This window comes from Penicillium waksmanii (genome assembly GCF_028829765.1).
Source record: "Penicillium waksmanii strain IBT 27052 chromosome Unknown utg000004l:1.0-5674109.0:1.0-5678898.0, whole genome shotgun sequence".
NCBI classification, from domain to species: domain Eukaryota; kingdom Fungi; phylum Ascomycota; class Eurotiomycetes; order Eurotiales; family Aspergillaceae; genus Penicillium; species Penicillium waksmanii.
In genome coordinates, this window is record NW_026643251.1 from 4,313,507 (window position 1) to 4,335,857 (window position 22,351).

Genomic DNA, 22,351 nt, shown 5'->3' on the forward strand with positions numbered 1-22,351 from the left:
TTCTCACCCCTTCCACACCCCACCACATCCCCCATTTTTGCCAATTGCCTCGCCCCGCCATGTCGGTTAGTTGACCCCTCATGAAATCATTGATTGCCCCGCCAAACACAACTGACACTCAATGGCTTAGTTCTTCATTGAAAACCCCAATGTGGGCAACCACAGCCACCTGGAAGACTCTCGCAGTACGTTCAGCCTTGCTTTTCCCCAATTGATCTGCTCTAACCACCCTGCAGTTGTCGGCTACAATCCTCTCACCCCACCTAACCTCCTTCAACATGAGATCGCCTTGACCGATAAGTCCCGGGAAACAGTTCTCAATGGTCGTACTGAGGCTGTAGCGGTCGTTCATGGCACCGACAAGGAGAGGCAGCGCCTCATGGTGGTCATCGGACCCTGCTCGATCCACGACCCCGATATGGCCCTGGAGTACTGCGATCGCCTGATGAAGCTGAAGGAGAAGTACGCCGATGACCTGTTGATTGTCATGCGCTCGTACCTAGAGAAGCCCCGTACCACTGTCGGCTGGAAGGGTCTGATCAACGATCCCGATATCGACAACAGCTTCAAGATCAACAAGGGTCTGCGCACCTCCCGCCAGCTCTTCGTTGACCTGACCAACAAGGGCATGCCTATCGCCAGTGAGATGCTTGACACCATCTCCCCCCAGTTCTTGGCCGATTGTCTCTCCGTCGGTGCCGTCGGCGCCCGAACCACCGAATCCCAGGTTCACCGTGAGCTGTCCTCCGGTCTGTCCTTCCCCGTTGGTTTCAAGAACGGCACCGATGGTTCGCTCGATGTTGCTGTTGATGCCATCGGCTCTGTCAAGTCCCCTCACCACTTCCTGTCTGTGACCAAGCCTGGTGTTGTCTCCATTGTTGGCACTGTCGGCAACCCTGACTGTTTCGTCATCCTGCGCGGCGGCAAGAAGGGCACCAACTACGATGCCGCGAGCATCAGCGAGGCCAAGGCTAAGCTCGAGGCCAAGGGCATGACTCCCCGTCTAATGGTTGACTGCAGCCACGGCAACTCTGAGAAGAACCACAAGAACCAGCCCAAGGTTGCCGCTGTTCTCAGCGAGCAAATTTCCGCCGGCGAGTCTGCTATTATGGGTGTTATGATCGAGAGTAACATCAACGAAGGTAAATATCAATGCTCCCCTGACAGTTCTCTCATTCATCGTGATTGTTATTTACTTACTGTCTTCCCTATAGGCGCTCAGAAGGTCCCTGCCGAGGGCAAGGCCGGCCTCAAGTACGGTGTCAGTATCACAGACGCGTGCATTGGCTGGGAGGACACCGAGACCACGCTCGAGACGCTCGCTCAAGCCGTACGCGCGCGGAGACAGAAATTGAATGGCGCCAACTAAGCCCATTCATTTGTGATTTCTGTCTGTCGCCTTTTAGCCTTTTAATGACACATGGATGTAATTATGAGGCATTGTCGAGCGTTGCCTGCCGGATTTGGAAAAGTTATGGTTCTATCATGTCGAAATATCAAAATATTCTTCCTTCATTATTCAAGTTGGTCACCTGGTAACTAATTCCTAGTACTACTAGTAGAGTATATTACCTCCATGACCGAAGAGCCATATGCTGTTAAGGTTCAAGTTGTAATGAATATTATGTACTAGTAAATTTTCATCATGTCTAGGTTTGAGTAACATACTATCTGTCTATATCGAGTTTCTACCTAAATTAGCCACTTCAAGTTCCTGGGCCCCCGGATCTAAATAGTACCGACCACTTGGGCATCGGCTAGGTGAGGATCAATCATGCTCCCAAGGCGGAACAACCTCCAGGGTTTGAAATGCTCTACCAAAATTCGATCCGGTCTACACAATATCAATAACTTGAAAGGTCAATACATACCAAGAACAAAACATTCACAAAAGAAATTAGATTCAGTTGACTCCTCGAGCACACAGTTTTCGGAAAGGCAAGGAAAAGAGAATATATCTCGGATACAGATACAGGTGATTCCGGGGAGTTCTAACAAAACAAGGGCAAGCGACCCTAGAGACAAAAAAACAAATGATGAAAGAGATCTTTCCGCGGTGAGAAGACCAACGGGGCAATAGTACAGGGGAATGCCCAATGGGCCGCTCAACCTCGTGGATACCTCCCATTTTCCCAACTCATACAGGCCATTTGGCCATGATGTTTAGCGGCGGGGTCCAATTGGGGGGGCTGTACACGATCTTTCTGGACTTGATGGGGGCCCACTTGTAGCGCTTGACCCAGACGCTGATGGCGAACAGACCGGACAGGACAGCGATGGCCTTGACACCCATCTTCTTGCGGTCGTCCATCTCGGGCTCGGCGGCCCAGTTGAGGAACTCAACAACATCCTTGGCCATCTGGGAGGTGGTGGCGGGGGTGCCATCCTCGTACTCAACAACACCGTCGAACAAGACACGGCCCATGGCGATACCTAGATGTTGGATTAGCAGTGCACTTCTGTCAATTTGAACAAGAGTCGTCACATACCGGTACCGGGGAAGTAGGGGTTGAAGTTCATGCCCTCGGCGACAGCAGCACCGGCAGGAGCCTCATCGGGGTAACCGGTCAGAAGGTTGAAGATGTAGTCGCAGCCACCGTGACGGCCCTTGACGATCAAGCTCAGATCAGGGGGCAGAGCACCGGCGTTGGCGGCACGGGCAGCCTCGTCGTTCTTGTAGGGAGCGGGGATATAATCGGAAAGCTTTCCGGGGCGCTGCTCGATGTCACCCTCGTTGTTGGGCTCGGTGTCGTACTCGTTCTCCTCGGCCATGGTCTTCATCTCATCGACAGTGTGCATGACACCAACGAACGAGCGCCATGGGACACGAGTCAGGGAGTGGCAGCTGGCGCAGACTTCACGGTAGACCTGGAAACCACGGCGAAGACTGAAGGAGATGAAAATGTTAGTGTTTGTGCCCGGGTGAGATGGCCGAATCGGGTAAGGCCGAAAAAAACACTCACGCGGCGTGGTCGAAGGTCTTGTTGAAGCGCTGGTGAACCCAAGGGTACTGGGTAGGGTGCAGACTAAAAGTAAGAAGCACAAATCAGTCTGACTGTCATTTATGATCCCGATCACACAATTCTCGGCTCGGCATAGCGGAGCCGGCAGGCATTGGGGGGGATTCCAATCTCAATGCCCTGGGAAATCAAGTACTCACCCCTCCTCAGCAGGTGTAGAGGCGAAGGCTTCCTGGCCATAAAGATGGTAGTACCAGGCGGCGGAACCGGCAGCCGCGGCGGTTGCGAGCGAGGCAGTGAGGGTGAGGTGGAAGGGGGAGCTGGCGGATTCGGCGCCGGCGGCGGTGGAAGAGGCACGCTGTCGATTGAGTTAGTGAGTCAGGTCTTTCGGACTCAAACAGAGCATTGCGAATCGATTGCCCTTGTTGACCGAGGTCAATGGGTTGATCAGGTTGGTAAGAGCGTACCGTGGACTTGCCGAGTGACTGGCGTGCGATGGCCCGGTTGGGCACGCGCAAAAGGGAACGTGCCAGCATGACGAATTCGAATCCTCCGATCGACAAGCGATGGAAAGGAATCAAAAAGAAAAGTGAGAGGAGGGGAGGGGAGGGGGGGAGGGGCGGGTACGTGGTGCACAAGGAGAAGTCGAGAGATGAGGTCGAAGGTCAAGTTTCTCGCTGGGGGCAGTGGGAGCGTAAAACCCTCGCGCTGATTGGCCGAGGAGCTGCCGTCGGTGAAAACCGCGAATTCTTCGGGTGATGCTTTACTTCTTCTTTGACACTTTTCTCGGAAGATATTTCTATTTCGATGCCAATGCAAATACTAATATATTCTACTCATTCCAAATCTCCCTCTCACTTCTTCCATTGGCTTGTCCGTTGACCTCGTCTCTTCATTGTTGGCCGTCTCTTCCCGATCCGTTCCGAAAATTCCAAGTCACGTGCAACCCGTGACATTTGTCAACATCAATACATAGCTCCTCTCCAGGCTGTTGGTCGCCTCAATGCCGATACAACGGGCGTCTGGCAATTAATATCCGCTCAATTCGATGATTTAATTGCAGAGTGAAGAAATATATTAACTACAAACAGCCATCGACCACTTATTTCGCACTCCTATCGCCTTGTTTCTCCATGAAGAACCCGTCCTTTCCGCCTCCCTACCAACTGCACCGCACCGCTTTCGCTTGTGGCCATTCGACTGGAAATTTGCGATTCGCCCCATTTACCTCTATCCGGCAAGAAGAAAAATTAGGATCCACCACATACCGAAGCCAATCCGCCACGGATTTCATACTGTTCAAGATAACCGCGAAGAAGGAATCCGCAAGCATATCGGCCTTGATAAAACCAGGCATGTGAATAGCAAGGCTGTCATATTGATTATGTACCTCCGGCGGGCTTTATTGGACATCGGAAGTCCCTCGAGCTGAGAGATGTAGTTAGACTGGAGGAGATGGGCGGCAGAGACGCCGCATGGTTGCAGACCTGCAGCGCCCCTATGATGCGGAAAGAAAGCCAAATCACAATTGGGAACCAAATCGGAGATTGCTGCCCTGCGATTGCTGGTTTTCTAATGCTCTGGACTATGATACTCAGCATCGGTTCACAGGGCGAACCTAGAGGAATCTCCCTGAAGATCTTGATTGTAGTCAATACCCCTGGCATAATCACATTACGCTACCGGCCAGAACCAATTTCGAGGACCGCATAGATGATGGAGCTACCGACAATCGTACAACTCACCTAAAGAAACACAAGATCGAATACAGCCTGGCTGAAAGCGCTCGTAGAAAAAATCTAAGCGGCTGAGACGAAGGTCGAAACGGAACATGATAATATACGACATGCCGAGCAGCTGTACTCACATAAATACATTTCAACCGAATTTTAGAAGAGCGTTATCCGTCTTTACTATTTTCACTAGAAGCGATTGGCTCAGCCAAGCCACTAAAATGTGATGTGATCCATGGATATTGCCTGCGTGTTGCGAGTATCCATCTACGCCAACCCTCAAGATAGAATCTTGAGGGTTGGCACAAACGTGCGCACTAGAAGTGTTTCGTCACGATGCCGATAATTTCAGGTGGTTTTCGATTCATTAGTGCCTTCAAATTAATCCACAATAGACCATAAAATGTACTGTAGATGAGCGATGCTTTCAAGTAAATCTGGTATCGTCTAGGGTCAAACAGAGTGCTTAATCTGATTACTACCCAAAGCATCGGCAGAAGCGCGCGAGTCACGATATACGAATAGGATACTCGTATATCAAAACAGAATATAGTACCAAATCAGCGAAAACTGTTAAGTGATATCGATGGGATGTCTAAGCCTACACCATGAGAATGTATTAGAGGTTCTTGAAGAAGCAGTATACTGGTCTACAATACCGCAGTCATGCCGTGGTTGCTCAAGTTTCCAGTTGGCGCATAGTCATACTTGGGCGACTTGATAAGTCAGTGAATTTGGTAACTAAACATTAGCTATAAATATTGTTAACCTTAAAAAAGCCCGAAGCGGAGAACTGGGATTAACTCTAGAAACGGCTCTTGGGCCATTCTTGTTTCTTGACCATGAGAAGCCAAGCCCACCGACAATCGATAATAGACTTGCGAAATTTTGGGAACCTTTTGATTCTTCTTCCATTTTTCAAATAGCATTACCGCACTAGCGTTCAAAAGTTTCGCTGACTAGTACGAAGTACCTCGGGTACTGTTTGCCAATCAAGGATCATTATACTTCAGAATCTTCGTGTCTGCTCAGAGACTGGGGTAGTTGGTTATGAATTTGGTTGAATAGGATCAATCCAAGGGATCTACTAAGTATTTTCTAAATTTATCCGGTGAAATTATTGAGTTCGCGTCTCGGGCTTCCAATTGCCCGAAAGAATTGCCCGAGGGCCGAGATCGAGGCGGTTGATGAGTCACTTGGGACCGGGCTCAACGGACATAATTAGCATGCCTCTCGAGCTATGCACAATTCTTAATTATTTATTAGATGACTCAGAAGTCACCATTTAGGTGACGAAAATACCTCTGCTTCTTCTTTTAGTCCCTTTGTGAAGCAACAGTGTACTTTGCTGACATTGGAACGCAACAGAATGTCTGGAGCCATGCGACATACCATATATGGTAGACTTGGTCAATTAAACATACCAAAAACGGGGTATCACTGTCAAAGGCATATCTCATCTATCTCAATTGAAGCCTTTGTGAATCCCCCGCCAAACGAACCCAGCATTCTGCCTCAGAGCAAAGTCCTACCAAAAACGTAAGTGACTAGGCATCTAGGTATTGGAACCATGCAGGAGAACTTGCCTCACCTTGATTACAGAAAATATTACGTCCACGGAGATACTCCTTCCGGAAATTTCTCAAATCGCGAAAATACTACGCAGTCAAAGATTGACCCAGATGCTTCGTGAGCCAAACCCTGTACACCAGTGGTATGCAGATTGGCAACTAATCTAGGTTTTGTGCAGATTTTTAGGAATGACCGGGGGTCAAATATTCCATGAAATGATGATTCAACATGATGTTCGTCATATCTGTATGTGAAATACCCTACATTGAACTTGAAGGTGGAAAACGTTGACTCACAATGTACTCCTAATATAGTTGGGTATCCCGGAGGCTGTATACTCCCGGTCTTCGACGCGATTCATGAATCGAAACATTTTGATTTCATCCTCCCCCGACATGAACAAGGTGGTGGCCATATGGCTCAGGGGTACGCTCGAGTGACCGGCAAACCTGGGGTTGTGCTGGTCACATCTGGACCAGGCGCGACAAACCTCATCACACCGATGATGGATGCGCTGGCTGATGGTACCCCCATGGTTGTGTTTTGTGGACAAGTTAGCACCAATTCAATTGGTACTGATGGCTTTCAGGAAGCAGACGTTTTATCAATGTCTCAACCTTGCACTAAGTGGAATGTTAGCGTGCGCAAAACGGCAGATTTGCCGAGGAGGATCAACGAAGCCTTTGAAATTGCTACAAGTGGTCGTCCAGGACCAGTTCTGGTAGAGCTTCCAAAAGATGTTACTGCAGGTGTACTCTCTACACAAGTGTTTCCCGGCCGTCCCAAAGATTCTTCAATTGCGACGATGGCTATAGGAGATGCTCAGCACAGCCAGCTTCTTCAATCAATTGAAGCGGCTGCAAAACTAATCAACATGGCCGAAAGGCCTGTTATATATGCCGGTCAAGGCATACTCGCGACTTCCAAGGGACCTCAATTTTTGAAGGAGCTAGCCGACAAATCGTCAACACCCGTGACAACTAGTCTTCAAGGTCTGGGAGCTTTCGATGAGATGGACCCCAAAGCCCTGCATATGCTAGGTCTTCACGGATCTGGATATGCAAACATGGCCATCCAGAAAGCGGATCTGATTATTGCACTGGGTGCAAGATTTGACGACCGGATGACTGGAAGCATCCCAAAATTCGCACCGGAGGCCAAATTAGCGGCTAATCAAGGTCGTGGTGGAATAATTCATTTTGATATCTCCCCAAAGAATATCAACAAAGTGGTGGAAGCTACAGTTCCTGTCATAGGTGATTGTGCAAAGAGTCTTCAGCTCCTTTTACCTAGAGTCAAGCCAGCACAACGTCCTGAGTGGTTATCGCAAATACAATCTTGGAAAAGACAGTATCCATTCCAAGCAATCAATCAAAGTGGCAGCGACGACATGATTTTACCACAACACTTCATCGAGCGGCTTAGTGAAGCTGTTGATCCTATCAAAGAGCGCACAATAATTACAACGGGTGTCGGTCAACACCAAATGTGGGCCGCTCAGCATTTCCGATGGAGATACCCCAGAACAATGATTACTTCTGGGGGACTTGGAACGATGGGATATGGATTGCCTGCAGCGATCGGTGCAAAAGTCGCCCGTCCAGATGCCCTTGTGATTGACATCGATGGGGATGCATCCTTCAATATGACAATTAGCGAATTGCTAACAGCGAGCCAATTTGGAATTGACGTCAAAGTTGTTATTCTAAATAATGAAGAGCAAGGCATGGTTACGCATATACAAACGGTCTATTTCAACAATCGGTTCTGTCATAGTCACAACCTCAACCCAGATTTTGTGGAAGCCGCTAAAGCTATGGGTGTTCAGGCTCAGAGCTGTTCTAAGATGGAAGAAGTCGACAATAAATTGGATTGGCTGCTAAAAACGCGGGGACCCGCGCTTTTAGAGGTCAAAGTTGCCCAAAAGGCGTTGTCTTTGCCAATGGTGCCAGGGGGACGTGGCCTTGATGAGTTCCAATATTACAGTTAGTACTTGAGTATATCCTATTTAGTGAGACATTGGAACGCCAACCTTGTCCAAATAATTAAATAAGACAGAGATACCAGGCGATCCACTAGATTATTTTAAAACGTTTCAATTAAGACCAGAAAATAGTTACGAGTCCGACGGGTCGCAGACAGGGTCGGCGACCACGAATCGGCGTTTCCTTTTAGCCGGCCTTTGGAAGGTGGCCTTTTGATTCGGGGTCACATCATGAAAGATTTTACAATTTTATTTTCTCGGCCGGTAGTAAATTGTTTCTGTCAATTTCTTTTAAAAGAAACAATGTAAGGGGAATTTCTGTGGACTGTTTTTCACCTTTTTTCATCCTTTTTTCACGAGTCGACATCTGGACGGAACACCATCAATTTAACAATGGGACAAGGAACATGTACGGATGGGAGAGTTGAGCCTCCAGAGCTTAAACATAATACTGGATGGCGCCGAGTTGTTCGCAATTTTACGCCTGCGTGAGTTCTCATCTTGATTGACATAGATCCAAGGCCTTGGCTGATTAAAGATAAAAGTAAATATGGGAACCGGAATTGTTTCTATTCTACTAAATACGATGCCATACAACGGAATATGGTTATACTACTTATCCATTGTCGCTTTTGCCCTCAATCTGGCGTTTTTCGTCGTGATCCTAGCCATCACTCTCCTACGCTACATCCTATACCCGGAGATCTTCGGAGTCATGGTTACCCATCCAGTGCAGTCTCTCTTTCTTGGTACATTCCCCATGGGTCTCGCCACGATCATAAACATGTTTTGTTTGGTGTGTGTACCTGCATGGGGTGATAAAGCTGCCTATTTCATCTGGGCGATCTGGATATTTGATGCGATTGTGTCTGTGGTCGTGGCCATAGGTATACCTTTTATTCTGTATGAGCCCCTGGCACCTACAACATGTTTCTGGATTAATAGTTCCCCAATTACAGGACGACTCGTCGAAACGGTCTTGATCTTTCTTCGATGACTGCCGCTTGGCTACTCCCGATCGTTTCATGTGTCGTCGCAGCAGCCTCGGGGGCTATCGTGGCCGACATTCTTCCCAAACCAGAACTTGCCCTGGGAACTATCCTTGCAAGCTATATTCTGTGGGGAATAGGAATTCCATTAGCATTGATGGTTATCTGCATATACCTGCAACGCTTGATGTTCTTCAAGCTACCTCCAAAAGCAATGCTTGTGAGCGTTTTCCTCCCACTCGGTCCACTCGGCCAAGGTGGCTATGGGTGAGTGAAAAACACCATGCGCGATTAAAGGAACTGTTGGCTAATTGTATTTGATTAACTTGGTTTGCAACAGTATTCAAAGACTTGGTAAAAGTGCACAGAGAATATTTCCGCAAACAGAAACTCTGAGTTCTTCAGCCGGAGAAGTTTTCTATGCCGTTGGTCTCCTGTTGGGTCTTCTGTTGTGGGCATTTGGCCTAGTCTGGCTTACATTTGCGGTCGTGACCCTGTTGAAATCGAGGAAATTTCCGTTCAATATGGGCTGGTGGGCTTTAACTTTCCCTCTCGGTGTCTTCACTACTTGCACTTGTACGATCGGCCAGGAGCTTCCATCGCGCTTCTTTTCGGTGCTTGGAACGGTAAGTTAGACAACCCACATATGAATAAAACTGTCTTGCACAGGATAGAAGAGAAATAAATATGCTGACATGGAAAAGATATTTTCAGTGATCGTTGTGATATTTTGGGTGCTGGTAACTTACCACACCAGCCGTGGCATCGTCAAGGGCAACATCTTCGTTGCCCCTTGTCTGAAGGACCTCGAGCGACCGCAGACACCACCTTCAGGGCTGGCACAGGCATAGGCACATCCATGCCGACTTGATTCAAGTATGAGTATCTTTCAGGTAACCGTACATGTGGCCATTCATCTCGGTCATTTCAATCGCCGAATGACACGACGTAATGGTTCGTTAAATGGAGCCAAAAAACTACCGAACAAAAAGGGCACTGGCAATTATATAAAAAAAAAAGAAAAAAGGTTAGGATCTTAGAATGCAAAAGGAAAAAAAGATATCTAGTCGAGTGATAAAATCGATATTTTCAACCCTCTTATTGACTGGAGTGGAATTCGGCCTTTTTAACCACAGGAAATGAACGGGTAACTCTCCGTTTCCATCGCCGTCCTCATTGCAGTGACCATGACGCCCAGATCAACCAAGCAGAGCGGCCTGGCATCGCTCGCATGCACTGAGTGTCGCAAACAGCACCTGAAATGTGATGCGCTCAAGCCCTCGTGCTCACGGTGCTTGCAAAACGGCGAGTACTGCCAATATCTTCCCTCACGGCGGGGGGGTCGCAGGAAAACTCGCGACGCCAATCGCCGGCCCCCTTCCAACCATCCGGATGAGTTGAATGTCAGTATGCGCCATGCCTCAGTCATGTTGATGAAATCCATACCAATCGGATACCAGGCCTCCCTTGTCCTACCGGTCGCTGCCCACGAACAGCAACCCAATACCCCGGACAGCACATCACCGCAACAAATCCCCGACGACACAAGCATCCCTGCTGGTCAGGTGTCTTGGTCTATGATTACCCCAAGAAATCCACTAAGTCAACAGCATTTAGAATCATCTCATGATCCCTGGCTCTACGATGACCGCTTTCTGCGTCTTTTTTACGAGAATTTCCATGTCGCTCATCCTATCCTTGTCCCAAGTGCCGCTTATCATGATCGACAGTATCCCGAGTTCCTCCAGCTCGTGGTGAATTTTGCCGGTTCTCACTATGCTTCCTCAAGTCCAACCCAACAATACAAGGACAAGACCATTGCAGAACTGACCTGCAACCCAACGCGATCTTCTTGCATGGTCCAGGCATGGTTGATCTACTCGATTACAATTTATGCTCGCGGCGAATGGCAAGAGGCGCAGAATGCCTTCTCACACAGCGTTGAGCTTGCACTGGAGCTTGGTATGAATCGTCGCGAATTCGCCACCTCTACTCAACCCGAAAATTCCATCGAAGCTGAAAGCATGCGACGCACATGGTGGGAGTTGTATATTACGGATATCCTCTTAGCTGCGCCTTTCAAAGGCAACACATTTTTATGCAGCACCATGGCACCGGAAGTAGGTTTGCCCTGCGAGGAATCGGCATATACCGGCGCCTGTGACATCCCGGCACCCCGAAAGATTTTAGACTTCAAGCGGAGGATATTTGCCCCCGAAGAGACGGTATTTTCATCTTTCAGCTACCGTATCGAAGCAACAACAATTCTCTGTCGAGCTCTTGTCTTGAACAAGCTCCGCGACCATCACCGTGATCATCTCCAAGCCGTTGAAAATGCGCTTGTAAGCTGGGTCAACCACCTGCCCCCCAAAAAGCTGGATATCGTCGATTCGTATGGCAATATCGATGAGATGATGTTCCAGGCCCATATCATAATTTCATATGCGACTATGCTGTTGCATTTACCCCGAAGCGATCTCCAACCAGTCCTACCACAGGCAGACGATCGTTTCTGGCCGGTTGCCGCACGCAGTTTGGCGTCGACACTCAATCGTCCCATCCACAGTATCAAAGCAACCGAGGCCTCCCGGAGAATATCAGATGCGATATCTCTTTGCCCGAACATAATCAAGCACACGCCCTTTGTAATCCCTGCACTGGCACTCTGTGGGATGACACAACTCGCTACCGCCATCAAACACACTGAAGAATGTTTTGACCATCATTATAATCGGGTCACTTTAGTTCTCGGATGTCTCAAAAGTACAAAGCGGATATGGAATCTTGCCGATGCCGCCTACACTCACCTACGTGTATCTGCGGCGGACGGCTTGTCTGATTCGATGGAGCGATGGAGTACAGAACCACTCAGGAAATTCTTTCCAATCGATTCAACGCCAAGTAACACAGAGCGGAATCACCAACCAACACGGCCAGCATCGGCAATCTCGGAAGGCCAGGATATGCTGTTTCCGCCGATAACCCCTGCCTTTGTCGATCCGACCTGTTATAACGATTCCTTCTTCACATCCATCCCGGATTTTGACATCAGCTAAAGAATAAAGGAGGCCCTTGCGAGGCAACAACGGCTATAAAAAAAAAGAATAATTCAGGGATTTCGTATACACATTTCCAATGATCCGGATCCTGGTCTCTCTCTATGCTCCTGTGAATCACGTGGTACATTTATCTTTGAATTAGTACTCGGTTTTCAAATGTACTAGTAATCCTATCAATATAGATGCCAGCGCCGCCCGAGTAAATATGAGCCTTTCAGCAACCTTTTGCAACAGGTGAGACAATATCTGCTGAACAGAGGGTCCAATTCCAGTCTGCTATTTGGCCTTTGCATTTGTCTACATATCTTGGTCAAAACGTATGCATGAACTGGAAGGCCCCTGCGTGTTTATCGCTCGGCGACTCAAGTTGGATGGGAATGAAGTGGCGCAGTGGGTCAATCGCCGACCGAAGACCCAACGTCGTTCCACCTCGGGGACTGCCACGCAATTGCGGTCTGGACTCTGAACCCCTTTAGATTTTTATAAAGTCGACCCATTTAACTTCATCCCTTTAATCCCTCCCAGAATCAGCCATCTCGAAGCACATTTCCAAATTTTCGCAAAATGCTGTCATCAACTTTGTCTACGAACATCCCGGTCGATAAGTGGTTCTCGCCCTCTTACCATCACTTCAAGGAGCGATACGACCTCGAAGGGCTCGTGCAGGACATCAAGAAGCACCTCGGAGAATCAGGTGGTATTTCTTCGGAAGAAGTTGACGAGGCTCATTTGATTTCTTTATTGAAGAAATATGTCTCGGACCCCAGCGACTGGATCGACTACTTTTATAACGACACCAGCAAGAACTACACCCGAAATGCCATTGAAAACATAAATCAGAAGGCCAATATCGTAAGTCCTGGTCTTCAAGTTGCTATAGATATTCTCGTACTTGATCACAGGAGCAAATGCTAACCGAATATAGCTTCTTCTCGTATGGAACCCGGGCAAGGGCTCCCCTATCCACGACCATGCCAATGCTCATTGCATTATGAAAGTTTTGGCTGGCCGATTAAACGAAACAGTCTACTATACCCCAGATAAGGAGTCCGGGGAAGAGAAGCCACTTGAGATCAAATCTTCCAATACCTTTGGAATGAATGAGGTCACCTACATCTCAGACGATATTGGTCTTCATCGAGTCCACAACCCCAGTAGCAACCACGTTGCCGTCTCTCTACATCGTTAGTATCGCACACTGCCAATCATTTTATCAGTGGCTAACCGCTCCTAAGTTTATACGCCACCAAATGCGGCTGACTATGGCTATAACATCTTCAATGAAGCAACCGGGTCTGCAAGCTTTGTTTCCCAGGCCCACTCGGTTCCCAAGGCCCAGTAGGACCAAGATTTGACCATAAGTCATGAATTACCGTGGCTGGACCGCGCTGTTTGAAGTTTCACTCGTCACTTGCTTGAAATTGCCCATTATACCCGGTGTAACAACCATGAATTGAGTCCATTAGTTAGCGATGAAATTAGACGCATATCATTAAATACTATAAGCCTCCGAATCTACATATCAGTTTATGCTGGAATTTATAGCTAACTAAATAAGGATACGTCTGTCCTTAGTGGTATTGACTTTTCAGAAACACGACGACCTATCGTCAACGCAGACTGATACGTACATCGATAGGAACGGCCGTTGACCTCCACGAATAGCTTGTCTTGGTCCACGATAAGATGCACATAACAGATTGATGAACTTTCGACACCGCTATTTGGAGGCCGTGTCTATGCGTTAGAAGCCGAAATAACGTCACATTCAGAGCTGATTTTCTGATCGCCATGAAACAGGTCACGGCTGGGCCATTCAGTCGCCGATCCACTTCAATCGCCGAATCCTTACGTACATCTTGTGATACAATCACGCACCCCTGTCCGATGGATATTATCTTCATTCTTGAAGTGAAGATCCTTGTTTGTGTACTCCATGCAAATTGAGCTTTCCCCTCTGCCTACCGTCTCAATATTTGGGGTGATTGAAAATCCCATCCGGAATAAGAAACGGAAGCTATCTCATTCCATACTTTCTGAGTCCCCTAACTAGATCCGAAAATGTATACCACCCCTGATAAACCATCGACAAGGCCTTTTTCATGCAACGGCTTGCTTATCGACGAGCTATATCCATTCCCTCATGTTCATTACATGAAAACCACATTCTTCCCCATTCCCTCCCAGATAGATATGACTGTCTCATCTTTTCTGCGTCCTCCATTTTCCATTTTTTGATATCCACATGAAGTTTATTCTGGTGAAAGATACTCACCAATTCTTGAGCCGCAGCTGTGTCAGCGACCAGGGACCCAACCAGTTTGATATCCTTGTAGATTATACTATGGTATGACATGGTGATTCCCTTTTCCGGCTGACCCAGTAAAACCATTGTACCATGCTTTCGTGTGAGTGCAGCAGCCAGATCGAAGGCAGATGGATAATCTGTTGCTAGTATAGTAGCATCCAATCCCCTGTACTTTGATGAGGTCATTTGATCAATTTTCAGAAGGGATCCCTCAACTGTATCAGTTGCAAGGATTAAAACATCTGGGCAATTTCTATATGAAGCCACAGCTTCCAGTGCTTGCTGTTTGACGTCGACCGCTGCGACAGTGTAACCCTATATTTTAGTTTAGCATTGGTCTTCTTCCAAGATAAACTTGAATAACTCATGGAATCCTACCATGCATTTGGCAACCTGGGTGCCAATGTGCCCCAAGCCCCCAATTCCTATTATTCCGATCGAGCCTCCTTCCTGAATGTTGGCACGCCGAATCCCTCCATAAATAGTTGATACCAGCGCACATCAAGGGTGCTGCTACCTTGAATTCCATGTCATTTGGGAGTTTGACAACAAATCGGGCATCGCTATAACGTCAAACCAGCGTATAGATCTGCCGGTCGGGAAGGCTAACCTACGCCACCATATACTCCGCCCAAGCACCATCGGCCGTGATGCCTTTCATTGAAGGATTATCACAATATATAGGCAATCCCGATTGACTGTCTGCGCATTTGCCTATTATTCGAACCATGTCAGATGAGACTCATCATTCACGTAGGTCGCGACAACTAACTCACCGCAAACGCTGTCGAAATTGATACATCCTACCCGGTCGCCTCGCTGAAAATCCATCAAATTCGATCCCACCTCTTGAATTATACCTGCTGGCTCGTGGGATCCAATGAATGGAAGTTTGGTGTTGAATTCACCATTCAATGCCATCAAACCGGTGTGGCAAAAGCCCGCCGCTTTGATACGCACCAATACCTGGTGGGGTTTGGGGTGAGGAACTGGTACCTCCGAAAAATGATAAGGCTGGTTGTATTCCTGGATTTGCACTGCTTTCACAGTCTTTGATGCCATTGTGGGGAGATAGAATGGCAAGAATGTACTAGCTTCTCCGAATTGGAGGAACTGAGTGAGGGGATATGGAGAATGCTTACTACATACATGAGGCGACAGACGAGACCATATGGGGATGGCGAGTTGCTAAAAGATACTAGTATCGAATCGACCCAAAAACACTAACAGGATATGTACTACTTAGTTAGTATTCAAGTTGTTAATTACTGAGGTCGTCGCTAGTATTCACGTGCTGCTATCTATAGAGAACCATCTTGCATATGGCGCAAGGCAACGATAGAAAGAAAAATCAATCAAGTATCGAGATAGGACGCAACATTATCTAAGTTTCAGCTTGTCGTAGGTTTTGAATGCGATAGAAAATGTGTAGCGTGCAAGACGATGTAAAGCAGGCAGCTGCCAGCGTGTTGTTGTTTTTGTTTAATGAGCGGGCAGGCCCCAAAGAAATTCCAAGTTTCTTCGAATTCCATTCCCATTCACCTCCATCTCACTTGCCAACACCATGCCATCTTCTTCCCATCCATCATCGAGAATCATGTCGCGGATCTCTTCTTCCGGCTCCTTTGTGCCATTGACATCCAAATCTGCGAGCAGACACCCCAAGGCTCGACCCACCGCAACGGCGACTAGCGTTGCAGGCCAGGACATCATATGTGCTGTCAGCGAATCTCGAGGTGTCTCATCAACCGTGGGCTTGGCTTTCATCAACTTGGCTACAGCTGAAGTTGTTCTCTGTCAGATTTGCGATAGTCAGATCTACGAAAAGACAGTCACCAAGATCGGCGTCTTTGAGCCCAACGAGATCCTGTTTATGAATACCGCCAAAAAATCCAAACTTTGCTATATTCTTCAAGAAAACTTGCCTGATCCCATTTTCACCTTCGCTGATCGCAAATACTGGTCGGACAAAACAGGTCACGAGTTCCTTGACCGGCTGGCATTCCGGGACGAGGTGGATTCTCTCAAAGTGATTCTCAATAGCAACTACTTTGCCGCTTGTTGCTTTGCCGCGGTATGTTCCCATTGGATTTTCTTTCAAGTCGGACTGGGCCTGTGCTTATCTCTACTATACAGGCTCTGAAGTATGTTGAAATGGAACTTGAGCGTGCTTTCGTCTCCCATTCCCTCCGCATCAAGTTTGAACCGTCACAGGGATCTATGACTATAGACCTGGCGACGGTCGTATCCCTCGAGCTGGTTCAAAATCTCCACAATACGAAATCCCGAGACAGTCTATACGGACTATTGAATGAGTGCCTTACTCCAATGGGCGCCAGACTGTTACGCTCAAGTATTCTACAACCATCCACAGAACGGGTCAAGCTCACAGCGCGGTACAATGCAGTCGAGGACTTGTCGACAAAGGAAGATATGTTTGTATCTGTTCGGCAAGCACTGAAAGGGTGCATCGATTCCGATCGGATCCTGAGTTCGGTGTGTTAACTCTATAAACCGTGAATTATGTTGTTACTAACGATCTAGATCATCCTGGTGCCAACCAAGCAAACTGTTCAGTATGTGGAACAGTCAGTCAACAACGTTATTATGCTCAAGTCCTACGTTTCTTCGATCAAAAACATATATCAGGCATTGGGCGCAGCACAGAATGATATTCTGCTTGAAATTCGCGAGGTCTAGCACCTGTGATCGTTGAGCTTGCTCCCAGCTAATGAAATCAGTTATGCTCCCCGGAAAAGCATCGCGCACTTGAACAGCTCATGGCAGAAACCTTGAACGAGAGCGTGACATACCAAAGCAAGCCACTAGACCTTCGGAACCAGAGAACTTACTGTGTGAAGGTCGGTTTTATCCGGCAGAGCCATATTTATCCATAAAATTCAGTGCCTAACAGACTCAATATAGGCAGGCGTCAACAGTCTTCTTGACGTGGCCAGACAAACCTACAAGGAAGCAAATTCAGATGCGACGGAACTCGTAGAAAGGCTAGCAGGCAAGCGCTCCACTAAGTCTCGCAGCATTTTTTTTCTGACAAACTCCAAGAAGCTTATGATATGACGCTTGATCTCAGATATGATACGCCTCGCCAGTATTATATCTGTATCCAGAGTGACCATTTCGAAGCACTGCCCGAAGAATTCATCAACGTCTACCGCAAGAAGAACAGGACCGAATGCCAAACACTGGATCTTGTCAAGCTCAACCAAAAAATTACAGATGCTCACAATGAAGTCATCAGCATGAGCGACCAGACAATCCAGGATCTTCTTCGTGAGGTTTGCAGTATGGTCGCAGAGTTGTTCCGAGTAAGCGAGGCAATCGCCATGTTAGACATGTTAGCATCCTTTGTTCAGCTGGCAACTAGCTACGACTACATTCGCCCAGAATTGACAGTCAGGTTAGCCATTAAAGCTGGACGGCATCCAATTCGTGAGCGAATCCACTCTGGCAAGTTCATTCCCAATGATGCATATGCAACACCCCAGACACGGTTTCAAATCATCACCGGTTGCAATATGAGCGGCAAATCAACATACATCCGCTCACTAGCGCTTATGACAGTGATGGCCCAGATAGGTTGCTTTGTACCAGCTCAATACGCTTCATTTCCGATCGTTCACCAGCTCTTTGCGCGTGTCGCAACGAGCGACGACCTCGACGCCAATGTTTCGAGCTTTGCGGCGGAAATGCGCGAGATGGCATTCATCCTGCGTAATATTCAACCTCGGGGAATGGTGCTCGTCGACGAATTGGGCCGTGGGACAAGTACCACAGATGGGCTCGCGATTGCTGTTGCCCTTGCTGAGGCCCTTCTTGCGAGTCACACTATAGTATGGTTTGCGACCCATTTCCACGATTTAGCTCGCATTCTTTCCGAACGCAGTGGGGTCATCAACCTACATCTCGCGGCGAACATCTCAGATGATGCATCCAAAATGACAATGCTCTATCAGATAGGCAAAGGCCCAGTCCCCGATCGCCGGTATGGCCTAGCCCTCGCAAAGCTAGTCGATCTCCCACCCGCAGTCTTGCAAGTTGCAGAAAGTGTCTCTGGGACATTAGATCAGCTCGCCCGTCAACGAAACTGTAACTCACGTACAGTTGTCATTGCCAAAAAGCGGAGGCTATTACTTTCCTTACGTGAACAGCTTCTAATTGCTCGAAACAGTACAATGGATGATGACTCACTGCGTCGCTGGATGATCAAGCTGCAAGATGGCTTTTCAACAAGTATGGCTACTCTTGAACTGGATAGTGATGCCTATAGTGAGGGTGTGAAGCTTGATGGTCCACCTGTTGTCTCCGAGGAGGATTTGGAAAGCGAATCATTCAAGACGAATACTACTACAAGTCGTCAATCCCCGAGCAAGAGATCATCCACGATTAAAACCATTATTATTAATTCGGAATCGGAATCGGCAAACTCAGATAATGAAAGCGTTGTGCTGGTTTAATTAAGGGCGGAATTCTCTGCCTGGGCAACTTCAGATAATTCGGCCATGGATAACTATCGATATGGTTTGTGGAATCGGTTATTTCCTCCAGGACTATACTTTACCGATTCAGATTATAGCCTTTAACACAATAGATATTATATTGAATTTATTCAGACCAGCAGCTATTGCAGAGCAAAAACACAGGCGCTAACATTTGTACGGTGACTATTTTGGAGTACATACATGAACATGAAGAGCGGTCTATATTAACCGAAATGTATAAGGGTCTGCTTGCCCTTCTTCTTCTTGCCTTTTTTCCCGTCGCCTTGCTCGTCTTCAAAGTCAAATTCTGATTGCTCGGCGGGAGTAGCAGCACCGGATGATGGGTTAGATCCCCAGGCAGTAGGAGCCGGGCCACGGTGCTCATCCCAGCGACGGTAGCCGCGGGTCTTACCAGCCATCATGACATTGGGCTTCGCAGCAGCAGGGAGAGAAGGGAAAGCATCTGTCCCACTGGGAGCAGGCTTGCGTGCGGAGCTAGTGGGAGTCGACGAGGATGAGCGACTGGCGGCACTGGGGGCACTGGGGCGAGCAAGATGCATCGGGGGGGCGGCTGATGCCCACGGAGTGGAGGCGGCAGCACCGTTGCGGCGAGAAGACGAAGGTCCGGCAGCCGCAGAGAGGGGGGGGAAAGAATTTGCGGATGAGGAGGATGATGGCATGGCACCACTTCTGCCAACTGCGGAGCGTGAAGACTTGGCAGTGGAATGTTTGAGTCGTAAAACGCGCGAGCCACCAGTGTTCACAGTACTGGGAGACATGCCTGGCAACAACCCCCCAGGTCCTGGTAAAGCGGGATAGTCCTCGTTTATGGCACGCCAGTCGTTCCAAGCCTGTAGGAGGCGGCTGCGTTTTGATTCTTCTTCATAAATTTCGGCCAACTCTTTTATAAGCTTGCCTAGTTCGGAGCTCGAGGTGTCAAACAGAGAGAAGAAAGCATCAATCAACTCTATGGGTGTTATAGAGGATGTACGGTAATCGGAAACCCTGCCGCGGAATTCAGCGAGCTTGGTAGTATCATTGTGCAGCAGATTCGACGCCCGCTCTATCACGGCAGTGTGGCGCAGCCGACGTGCCTGGTCTTGAGAGCTCAGTGGCTCAGAAGTAGCAGCCAGAGTTAGGTTCTCGAGCTCGGCCGCTGGAGGGGCAGAGCGCGAGGCATTCGGGGCCGGGGTAGAGCCCGCTGATCGAGGTGGAGCTCGCACGGTTTGCGTCTCATTGCGAGTTAGCTGCCCGCCAAAGCTACGCGTTGAGACTGATTGGGCGCTCTGTATCTCCATTTGGCGCTGGTAGGCCAACTGATCCCGGCGCAATGGCTGGGCACTCGTCATGGGCAGAGGCTCGGCATTGGGGTCACGGCCACGGCCAGCTCCGCGTCGCTGCCGCTGCTGTGCCTGGTAAGGACTGCGGAGGTCAAATTCGCTGAGGTCAACCAACCGTGCATCGCGGCGAATATCCTTCGAAACTCCATTCGGATGCGCCTCGAGCTGGTGTCCCTTCAGATCCATTTGAGACTCGAAAACCATGAACTTCTTTTCCATACATTCTGGATCAAGGCACAAGAAATGATCTTTTTCGAAATGGCCCTCGAGTGCATTATAATCGACATAGTACTGCTGTTGCCGGTGTGAAGAGCGGCGGTCACAGATGTGGCATCTTTCGTGCTTATCTCTGCAATGGGTATAAAGTTCGTCGTCGCCATAAAATCGTTGGCGACAGAAACCACATTCTGGGTGTCCCTTGAAGCCACTCTGGTCGATTGCACCTGGCTTGTCATCTCCGTGCTTCTCATGTTTCCGCAATTCTGCGGGGGTAAAAAGGGTATGTTCGTGTGTAAAAACCTTTTTGTTTCGAGTACACAGGTCACTGCAGGTTCATTAGTAGCTGAAGCAAGACCGACATCGAAACCAATCTGTACGCACCACATCACCTTACTATGCTTGCTCTTAACATGGCGATGCAAGTCAGGCCAGCCCAAACAGGCCACATCGCAATCCTCATCAGGGCAGTTGTACCGTAATAAGAGCACAGTGTCTTCAAAAATGTCGTCTTTTTCGTACTGAATTCCAAGATTGTCATCGGTCCGAGCAAAATCGTTCTTGTCAAATTCCTCAAAACGTCGGACGGGATCGTCGGTAAATATCACGAAGGCAGATTCGGTCTATATGTAAGATGAAGTTAGCCAATACGATCCATGGACAGTCAAGGGGGGCTATGAGGATCTCTAAGGGTCCTCGCCGAGCCAAAGCAAGGTCCACTTACCCGACAGTGAGCACAAGCCTTATTTTTATACAGCGCACGGAGGCGAAGCGCACAGATATGACAAGTGCGATGGTTGCAAGGCGAAACCGACGTATGTTCAACAGCTGAGGCGCAGATAAAACAAACCTCTCCATCGTCAGCATCATCTGTGGCTGCGGCAACTTGTTTCGTTCCCACTGTCGCGGTAGCCGCTGGTTGCGCTTCGTTATTCTGCTGCCCCTCGTCACTTTCTTGCTTGTTGCGGTCCCCGGGGGGTTTGCCGCCCCGGCCACGAGATTTGTATGTCTTCCCAGCTCCATCTCCTGAGTTATGTTGGGCTTCCGAGCGGCCGGGAGGTGCCCCTCCGCGGCCGCGACGGCGACCACTACCGCGACCGCGGTTTGATGAGCGGGGACCGGTCGGTGGGTTGTCAGCCATGGCAGAGCCTCGAATCGAATTTAACGCAGAAATGAGGTGACAATGACCGAGACTTGAGATCCGGGGGAGTTCGCTGCGCGATTGTGGGTTGGTGGGGGGAATGGGGGAAAAAGTGAGATGCCGGCGCTGACTGATCTTCCGCGGCGCCGTTTTGAGAGCAGCTGTGGAGGTACGTACCGTACGAGTATAACTATATAGTTAATTATAACTACTAGTACTACTAACAACGAAAAGACTGGTTTTCAATTGAAATTTCTGCATATTTTCTGTGGCCTCAAAGAGCACAAGTGCTATTCACCATGGAAAATAAAAGACGAAAAGACAAGAAGGAGATGGAAGTTCATAGATGCAATGTTGAACGATGATCACCACTCGGCGGCGGCACCAACTCCCGCTGGAGCGCAAATAGCAAAATCTTGGATAGCAAATGGTAAACAAAAGTGCCGCCAACAGCGGCAAGAGAAATCTTATCAGACAAAAAAAAAGAGAGAAAAAAAGACAAGGTTGTCACGCCAGCATCCCCATGCATCGCAAAAACAAATGAGAGAAT

At 48.4% G+C, this 22,351-nt stretch overlaps 9 protein-coding genes across 9 annotated transcripts; 6 read left to right on the forward strand and 3 right to left on the reverse strand.

Annotated features, from left to right (window-relative positions):
• Window positions 1-59: 59 nt before the first annotated feature.
• On the forward strand, window positions 60-1,369 carry N7481_004427 (3-deoxy-7-phosphoheptulonate synthase; the record flags this gene model as incomplete). Its single annotated transcript, XM_057263646.1, has 4 exons — window positions 60-65; window positions 131-185; window positions 237-1,142; window positions 1,215-1,369. 4 exons carry the CDS (start codon window positions 60-62, stop codon window positions 1,367-1,369), a joined length of 1,122 nt encoding a protein of 373 aa, XP_057125307.1.
• A 774-nt stretch (window positions 1,370-2,143) lies between these two features.
• On the reverse strand, window positions 2,144-3,496 carry N7481_004428 (ubiquinol--cytochrome-c reductase catalytic subunit CYT1; the record flags this gene model as incomplete). Its single annotated transcript, XM_057263647.1, has 5 exons — window positions 2,144-2,433; window positions 2,490-2,887; window positions 2,964-3,026; window positions 3,161-3,318; window positions 3,428-3,496. Coding segments are annotated over 5 exons (978 nt in total), but the record flags the coding sequence as incomplete, so codon positions are not given.
• Window positions 3,497-6,432: 2,936 nt separating this feature from the next.
• Window positions 6,433-8,255, forward strand: N7481_004429 (uncharacterized protein; the record flags this gene model as incomplete). Its single annotated transcript, XM_057263648.1, has 2 exons — window positions 6,433-6,511; window positions 6,580-8,255. Coding segments are annotated over 2 exons (1,755 nt in total), but the record flags the coding sequence as incomplete, so codon positions are not given.
• A 387-nt stretch (window positions 8,256-8,642) lies between these two features.
• Window positions 8,643-10,089, forward strand: N7481_004430 (TDT family transporter; the record flags this gene model as incomplete). The annotated part of the gene is made up of 5 exons (XM_057263649.1): window positions 8,643-8,717; window positions 8,788-9,152; window positions 9,209-9,505; window positions 9,579-9,864; window positions 9,943-10,089. The coding sequence occupies 5 exons, from the start codon at window positions 8,643-8,645 to the stop codon at window positions 10,087-10,089; spliced, it is 1,170 nt and encodes a 389-aa protein (XP_057125310.1).
• Window positions 10,090-10,425: 336 nt separating this feature from the next.
• On the forward strand, window positions 10,426-12,294 carry N7481_004431 (Zn(II)2Cys6 transcription factor; the record flags this gene model as incomplete). The annotated part of the gene is made up of 1 exon (XM_057263650.1): window positions 10,426-12,294. One exon carries the CDS (start codon window positions 10,426-10,428, stop codon window positions 12,292-12,294), a length of 1,869 nt encoding a protein of 622 aa, XP_057125311.1.
• Window positions 12,295-12,861: 567 nt separating this feature from the next.
• Window positions 12,862-13,639, forward strand: N7481_004432 (Cysteine dioxygenase; the record flags this gene model as incomplete). Its single annotated transcript, XM_057263651.1, has 3 exons — window positions 12,862-13,149; window positions 13,223-13,481; window positions 13,533-13,639. 3 exons carry the CDS (start codon window positions 12,862-12,864, stop codon window positions 13,637-13,639), a joined length of 654 nt encoding a protein of 217 aa, XP_057125312.1.
• A 1,576-nt stretch (window positions 13,640-15,215) lies between these two features.
• N7481_004433 (zinc binding dehydrogenase) lies at window positions 15,216-15,667 on the reverse strand (the record flags this gene model as incomplete). Its single annotated transcript, XM_057263652.1, has 2 exons — window positions 15,216-15,259; window positions 15,382-15,667. The coding sequence occupies 2 exons, from the start codon at window positions 15,665-15,667 to the stop codon at window positions 15,216-15,218; spliced, it is 330 nt and encodes a 109-aa protein (XP_057125313.1).
• A 535-nt stretch (window positions 15,668-16,202) lies between these two features.
• N7481_004434 (MutS family protein MSH4) lies at window positions 16,203-19,080 on the forward strand (the record flags this gene model as incomplete). Its single annotated transcript, XM_057263653.1, has 6 exons — window positions 16,203-16,679; window positions 16,742-17,101; window positions 17,150-17,299; window positions 17,347-17,466; window positions 17,531-17,602; window positions 17,644-19,080. 6 exons carry the CDS (start codon window positions 16,203-16,205, stop codon window positions 19,078-19,080), a joined length of 2,616 nt encoding a protein of 871 aa, XP_057125314.1.
• Window positions 19,081-19,328: 248 nt separating this feature from the next.
• N7481_004435 (E3 ubiquitin-protein ligase HEL2) lies at window positions 19,329-21,801 on the reverse strand (the record flags this gene model as incomplete). Its single annotated transcript, XM_057263654.1, has 3 exons — window positions 19,329-20,988; window positions 21,045-21,283; window positions 21,385-21,801. The coding sequence occupies 3 exons, from the start codon at window positions 21,799-21,801 to the stop codon at window positions 19,329-19,331; spliced, it is 2,316 nt and encodes a 771-aa protein (XP_057125315.1).
• Between the last annotated feature and the right edge of the window lie 550 nt (window positions 21,802-22,351).